Genomic DNA, 7,269 nt, shown 5'->3' with positions numbered 1-7,269 from the left:
GTCTGAGCTCCTGTCTGTCTGTTGGCTGGACTCTCCCTCAGTTCTCTCCTATGGAGCCTCTACATAGTGCAACTGAAAACATCAGCACTTGCATTCACAGTTCTGGTGATTTGATAGAGAGCGAGAGCGAGAGAGAAAGAGAGAGAGAGAGAGATGGAAACAGAAGGAGGGAGGTTAGTAGGGAACCCAAGTAAGTCAGTAAGTGGGAAGTTACAGACGTTTCGTAATTAAAACTTGGAAGTGACATCCCATCACCTTGGCTGTGTTCTGTTGTTCAGAAGCCAGATACTGACCACTTAGTGATGACAAAAGGATGTGCACTTCAGAAGGCAGGGAGCATTGGGGCCATTGTGGAGGTTGTCCACCACATAGGCCAACGTGAGGCACTTGGGACTGATTCTGAGTAAAACAAGGGACCGTGGAAGGATTAATGCCAGTGGATCACAATGTCTGAATTTCCTCTAATTTCAACCCCTTCAGGATGCAGACCTGAAAATGAGGCCCAGAGGGGCAGTGACTTTCCCAAGATCACACATCTGGAACCCAGAGAAGTTCTGACTGGTATTCTATGTGATGTCCTACTCCTTCTTGTACTTCCTCCATCTCCAAGTGGGTACATTAGACACATGTGACACCAGCCCACAGGTGTTGTACGTATTATCACATGTACCCTGACACGGTCCCTAGGAATCAGTTTTTAGCCCTATCCTCATTGTGCAGCTTGGGAGACTGGACAGATCTTGAGAGGCACAGCAGCTTTTCCAGGACACAGAACTAGTAGGAAAAAAGAGGTCTGACTTCAGTTCTGTCTCCTCAAAGCTGGCCCCCTGGATCCACTCCCAAGGAGCTGTGGGGAGGGTGGTGATGGGTATTTGTGTACAGTGATGGAGATGACACGGGCAAGCAGGGAGAGCAGCCAACAGCCTAGAGGGGGCTTTGGGTGGGTCTGATTGAATGAAGGGGCCAAGTAATAGAACCTTGAAGAAGTGACCTCACTTCCTTGGTGACAGCCCCCAATAGAACTTAGAACTCTGGTTACCAGTCACCCACATTGTAATCACAGCCTCTTGTCCAGTTCATTTGAGTGGAGACACTCGACAGAGTAGGATGTTCTCATGTTTTCCCGTGACTTTCTGAGGCTGTGGCCCCCGGAAAGCCCAGAATGAGAGCATGTTAAGTTGCTTTAGACATTGGCTCAGCCCTCATCTCGAATGTGTGTGGCCTTTTGGCAGGAGGAACCATCAGGTAACAGTGTGGGCCAGGGCAGGCCACTCTAGATCAGGCCAGAACTGTGATCCCAAAAGGACAGCCCCACACCCCTTAACACTCATTGTGTGTGTGGGGGTGGGGGGAGGGGAGGTGGAGTTAGGGAAGCTGGGGATGAGGAGGACCCAGCCTGGACAGGAGCAGGAAGCTAGATGGTGGGAGTCAGGCAGTGTGTCATGTTCATACTCAATATCTTGGCTGCAGGAGAGTCAGGTGAGTGTTGGGGACCAAGTTCCTCTATCTGCATGTGAATCCCGGGCCCTCAAGGTGTCCTCGCATTCCTTCCCTGGTGGAGTCTATGCAGATTCCCCTCTGTGCCTGATCTGTGGCGGGGTTTCTCCCTGTGGCAAAGTCCAGGCAGGCGCCTGATCCCTCCTGGCCTGACTGCTGGGCACTGTCACTGCAGAGCTGCACCCAAGAGATGGTCGAGGAGCTGGTGGATGGCTTCCAGTTGACCCTCTCCCTGGAGAGAACACAAGTGCACCACTCCATCAATGACCAGGGCTGCTCTGAGGTGAGTGTGAGTGAAGAGGGGTCTTCACACACAGGACTCTGAGATGACCAAGGCAGTGCTAGAATGCAGACTTAAATCTGAGAACACCCTGGACTCCCCACCCCCATAATTTTCTCACTAGAGTTCCCCACAGTCCCACTCCCAAAGGAATCTGGACCTCCACTCCTCCCCACCAGCTACACAGGAGGGTAGAAAGTCACCTCAGTCCTCCTGGTGGTTCACTGTGATATCACTTACTGTATGTCCCTCCTCCTCTCCCTCAGTGTGAGGATGAGTTCACTGTGAATTTAAATGAGGCCTGCAGGATGCGTGCCCTCCAGGCAGCGTGATGGAGAAGCTGACAGAGTCCATGGTACCAGCTTTCCTGAGTAGGAATATGTCCAGCTTCACCACCTTCATGATCAACTACTCGGCCTTAGACACATCCCACCGGGTCCTGGACCAGCTGTTTACTAGCTGAGTAGCCACTCCCTCCTCAGCACAGTGGTGACTCTGCCCACTGCCAGCTGTGTACCTTGGGCAAATCCCCACATCTCTCTGAGCCTCAGTTTGCTCTTCTGAAAAGTTGGGGGGGAGGATAAATTTCATGGTGATCTTGTAGCGACTAATGGGATCAGCAATGGCAGGTGCTTACCTGGTGCCTGGATCTGCAGAGAGGGCTGTGGACGTGCTGTGGTTGTCCATGGTGTTTATTTTTCTCTTCCCCGTGAAAAATAGTCTGCCTTACTGATCTCTAGGATGTGGTTTTTCTGAGTTTGGAAAAGCACATGCAAAGAACCCTGTCAAGGAGTTGAGATTCCATCCAGCTGGTCCTGATCCTTTTCCTTGAGGTAGCCAATTAAGGATGTCTGGGGCAGCAGAGAGGGCCTAGGCCCACTCAAGTGTCTGGGATGGTCTGGCTGGACTTCATTCATTCAAGTGTGTAGATTAAGCACCTACTGCATGCAGGACATTTGGAGACACTTAGTAAAGTCAGTGAATGAAGGAGACACAATCGCTGTGCCTCAATTGTAGTCTGAGAGTCAGATAGTGACATTAGACATCTTTCGCAGGTCCTGTCTTCCATGGTACATCCCAAGTGATGCCCTGATAGCCTCCTTTATAGCTGGAGGCATCTTCCCTTTTTCCAGCCAGGAGGGCAGAGCACAGGCTCATCTAAAAAATTGAGTGGTCTTTGGGTCCAAAAGAAGGGCTTCCTGTCTCTACAGAACAAGATGTGTAGGGAGAGATGTGGCTGTGGTGGGCCTGTCAGAACCTTGCATCTCACACATCTTTTGATTCCCAATGGAAGGCTGAGGTCTGGTGGCTTCCACTCCAGGAGGACAGGAGTCAAAGAGCTCTGGATGGGTGCCAGGACCCCTGGGAAACAGATTGGTGTCTAGGCTGAGTTGTCTCCAAGAGACCCATTCCCATCACAGACCAATCTTAATCTGTCTCCCCTTCTCCATATCCAGCTCTTCTGACCACCACCTCCAGGCCCAAGGCAGGAAGTCTGTGAACAACCCGCTCAAAAAATGGCCTCTGCTCAATCCCTTTGCACAAGTACATGGAGGGCTGGGCTGGACTGTGTCCCGGCCCTTCAAGAGAAGAGTGTCGTCAGGAAGAGAGTCGCGACAGGCTCTGTGTTCAACGTGCTGTATGAGCAGGTGCTCATCCCCAGGATGGGAAGGGGCAAACATCGGTGCCTTGCATGAGAAGTGTGGAGGGAAAGGCCAGGCCTCTGACTCTGTTGCCAAATTGCCTCCCCCAGTGCCATCTCTTCTCTGGTGGGAACCTGCCTGGACCCAGGGCAGGATTTCTGGGAACCCTTGCACTTTCCCTGCTTCAGGATGAAGCTGACCTCTCTGCATCTCAGCTTGCCTGGCTTGGAGCTGGGGACCACGCCTACTTTCTCCAGGGCCAGCTGGAGCATCCAAGGCCCATTGAGGCAGAGCTGGAAGGTGAGGAAACTGCAGTATGGGAAGATGATTTGCAGGGTCTTCAAAGGCTAGGTTCCCTTAAAGGCAGTGGGGTCTTTCCTGGCTTTGACAGGGACCGGGGAAGTCAGCTACTTGAGTGAAACTGTTTCTTTCTCCTGCTGCAGTATCATCTCCAGAGCTCCCTCCAGCTCCAGAGCCAGAGCAAAGGCCAGCTCCATGGCTAGATCCAGCTCCAGCTCTTGTTCCACCACCTATGCTAGAGCTGGAGCCAGTGTCACCTCCATCAGTCCCTCCAGGGCCAGAGCCGCCACCAACATCAGCTCCAGCCCCAGTGCCAGCTCCTGAGCTGGAGCCAGCTGGACCATTGGCTCCAGGGAGAATCCTCACTCCACCTGGAGAGATAACAGCAGAGCCAGATCCAGTCCCAGAGCCCACCTGCTGCTGGGATGTGACCAGCAAGAACCTGCTGAGGGAGGAGAAGCCAGACATCTTGGAGTTCCTTCCCAGGCTGGTGGCAGAGCAGTTGACACTGATTGATGTGGTGAACAGCGAAGCGCTCACGGCAGGTGGGGTTGGCCTTCCCTGTGCCATGAGCTTCCCCACACCTGCCATTTCTTGATCCAGAATCCCATGATCTCGGTCCAGCTTCCCTGCTTACCCTCATGTGACCTGAGCAGCTTTCTTAAGTCCCAAGCCTTTGCTGTCCTCATGTGGAGAGTAGAGCTGTACACTGAGAGCAGCTGCCATGCAGAGTGGCTGTGCAGATGGACGAGGTGGAGCCGAGAGGCAGTTGGGCAGAGTCTGTGCTTTGGTGGGGGAGGGGAGCACACTGAAGTGCTGTCTCGCCCTTGGGTAGTTCACTCATTTGAGCAGGAGGCCTCAACAGCCTCAGCACTAATAAGCACCTCATGTGTGCATGACTGCAAGGCAGACAAACAAAGCCTGTGGCTGTTGCTGCCTTGGGAGAATGTGCATCTGAAAGAGGAGTCAGACCCCAGGATGGTCAGATTGGGTGGGAGATGCCCCTAGAGACGGTCAAGCAGGAGCCGAGTTCTGGTGCTTAGAGGAAGTGAGACTGGGCAGCGAACAAATGTCACTTCCCGGCGCCACAGTATCGGGTCCTGGGTCATCCTGTGCTGGGTACCCTCAGGGGACACAGGCAGCACCCAGGGACTCCCACAAGCCTCAGGCCACATTCTCAGCTTCCTGAGCTCTAGCTCTCACCACTGACCCGGCCTGGGACAGGGGGCTGCGGACGCTGAGCTTGGCTGTGGCAGGGCTGGGTGACATGCCCTGTCCTCCCCAGGAGCTCTTCAAGAAAGTGATGCCCCACGACTTCCTGGACTCCATCTGGTGCCAGTGTGACAACAGGGGCAATGAACACCTGACACCCACCATCCATGCCACCACGACCCACTTTAACAGAGTGGTCGAATGTGTCGTCACCACTTGCATTGCGGACCCGAGCATGACGGCCTAGGACAGGGCCAGGGTGGTGAAGCTCTGGATCCAGGTGGCCAAGGTAAGATGTGGGAGGCCCTGAGAGCTCCTCTCTGGAGTCAGGGGAACTGCCCCTTCTCCTTTCTCAGCTCTCATGTTTGAAGTCTGTGGTCTGAGTCTTTGCACAATTATTAGGCCCCTCCTGCCAGTGCCTCGATGACCTGACTCCTGGTCCCAGTGTTGGGAATCTCACCCCTTCCTGGGCTCCTTCCTTACCTTGAGCTAAAATCCTCCTCCCTGGAAGTATTCTTCATCAGCTTCCAGCTGTGCCTTTCCCAGGTTCCCTGAGCTACTGTCTCATCCAGGACAGGAGACGTCAATGCGACGACAGAAGCCAGAGGAAGCAAGGCTCCAGCTCCCCCTCACAGCTCATTCTCTTCCCTTCCCCAGGAATGCCAGGGCCTGAGGATCCTTTCCTCACTCCATGTGATCCTCTCGGATCTGCAGGTTCCCTCCATTCAGCATTTAAAAGAGACATGGAGATGGGTGTCCAGGTGGGTAGGCCTCTCTCCATGTGAGCACCACCTGGGTGGACCAGACGCCCCGCACAGGGCTAGCATTGCCCTTCAGTCAGTTGGGACCTCCTGGGAGACAGCAAACCCTGGCGATAGGGTCTGACCTGGTTGGGAGGCTTGGAGTCTTTCTGAAAACTTAGGCCAGTGGTTCTGCCTCAGGAATCAGTTTCCCTAAGTGACAGATCCTGGCTTGAGCCAAATTGAAGATTTTCAAGTGTTTTCAACAACAGAACTCTCTGTCCACATGTAATTAAGACTGTTTAAAACACATCTGCTGAGAAGATAAGAGAACGGAGGCCCCAGCTGACAATAGGAGATCCCCCTCCCCAGTCCCAGACACCTCAGGGCTCAGAAGACACAGTGAAAACGCTCATCCAGGCTGTCTGGATCTTCTGGGTTTTCAAACAAAAGGGATTTACCCTCAAACCACTCCACAGTGTCTCTTTCCTTTTTTCCCTCCTCAGGAAGAACTGTACAAAACTTAAAAAGTTGATGAAAACAAGCCAGCAGGAGAGCAGGAAGCTGCTCAAGGAGGTGAGTGGAGGCTGGAGATCTGGAAGGAGGGGAGGTGAGGTGGGGAGGGACAAGGCAGGATGTGCTTTGGGAAGTTTTTCACTTAAGGTTCCCTGAGAAATAACGGTTAGTCTTGTCCAGCTTGACAGGAAGCGGGGGGTGTGAGCTGCAGGGGCAGGTGGGGACTGTTTGGGGAAGGAGCCCTTGGTCACGGGATACAGTGATGTCGGCTGGACTCTTTCAGGAGGTGAATATCTGGCAGAATGAGCAGGTCTCTGGCTTCCATGCAGACCCATCAGCTGGCCCTCTTCCTCCAGGCTGGCAGGTGGATGGAGTGGGTGGGGGTTCCTTTCTTCCTACAGCAGCCCAGCCTGTCCTCAGGAAGCCAGGCCCCTGATGCTCCTTCTGTCTTCACTGCACCTCACAGGGGTGGGCACTCTGCCTGTCCCAAGGATGGGCACTGTGAGGTCACACAAGTCTTGTGGACACAGGGGCTGCCCAGCCTTGGGCCAAATGGTGGATCTGGGACAGAACTGTGTGGTCTCTGGGACTGTGCACTCTAGCCAGATAGTGGTCACTGCTGACAAACCAGTGAGGCTCGCCCGGTGCCTTGTTGACAAGGATATGCCCCAGATGGCAATGAGAATTATCGGGGAACCTACAGATTCTTAATGGACCTTCCTGACAGGACTTTAGAAGTTTCCAAGTAAAAAAGGATGCAAATGTCACCATTACACAGCGCTGTGGTAACCCCCTACACTGTCACTCAGATGTGGCACAAGGGGAATCCTTCCTGAGTGAATAAAAGAGGAGTTCTGTGCAGGGTTCATCCTGAGGGGGTCCTAGGGAGCTGAGGCCTTTGGCATGGCCTCAGGTCCAGCGTGGTGTCAGAGAATCCCAGGGGGCTGGAAAACACAGAATCCACTTGGATAGGACCCCGAGACACCTTGTGCCTCCCAATCCATGGCTCAGGCTGACTGAGGGCCACAACACACCCCGAGAGTCCAGAGGCCAGGACATTGGTCAGAGGGGTGTCTGAAGG

At 53.7% G+C, this 7,269-nt stretch overlaps 1 protein-coding gene and 1 long non-coding RNA gene across 2 annotated transcripts; both read left to right on the top strand.

Annotated features, from left to right (window-relative positions):
• The first annotated feature begins 438 nt into the window (after positions 1-438).
• On the top strand, positions 439-2,318 carry LOC131401711 (uncharacterized). Its single transcript, XR_009217874.1, has 3 exons — positions 439-561; positions 1,673-1,780; positions 2,044-2,318. It is a non-coding gene; the product is annotated as an uncharacterized LOC131401711 (long non-coding RNA).
• A 976-nt stretch (positions 2,319-3,294) lies between these two features.
• LOC131401650 (ral guanine nucleotide dissociation stimulator-like) lies at positions 3,295-4,479 on the top strand. Its single transcript, XM_058536899.1, has 3 exons — positions 3,295-3,426; positions 3,531-3,720; positions 3,864-4,479. Exons 1-3 carry the CDS (start codon positions 3,295-3,297, stop codon positions 4,316-4,318), a joined length of 777 nt encoding a protein of 258 aa, XP_058392882.1. The 3' UTR covers positions 4,319-4,479.
• The last annotated feature ends 2,790 nt before the right edge of the window (positions 4,480-7,269 follow it).

Source organism: Diceros bicornis (assembly GCF_020826845.1).
Source record: "Diceros bicornis minor isolate mBicDic1 chromosome 13 unlocalized genomic scaffold, mDicBic1.mat.cur SUPER_13_unloc_1, whole genome shotgun sequence".
Classification (NCBI taxonomy): domain Eukaryota; kingdom Metazoa; phylum Chordata; class Mammalia; order Perissodactyla; family Rhinocerotidae; genus Diceros; species Diceros bicornis.
The sequence above is the reverse complement of the archived record's forward strand: the minus strand, read 5'-3'. Positions and strand labels throughout refer to the sequence as shown.

Bases quoted from the DNA above. Each gene is read 5' to 3' on its own strand.
- LOC131401650 (XM_058536899.1), top strand. From the start codon at position 3,295: ATGGCCTCTGCTCAATCCCTTTGCACAAGTACATGGAGGGCTGGGCTG. The intron at 3,427-3,530 runs GTGCTCATCCCC...TGCCTCCCCCAG, and splicing joins TCAACGTGCTGTATGAGCAG to TGCCATCTCTTCTCTGGTGG. The intron at 3,721-3,863 runs GTGAGGAAACTG...CTCCTGCTGCAG, and splicing joins CATTGAGGCAGAGCTGGAAG to TATCATCTCCAGAGCTCCCT.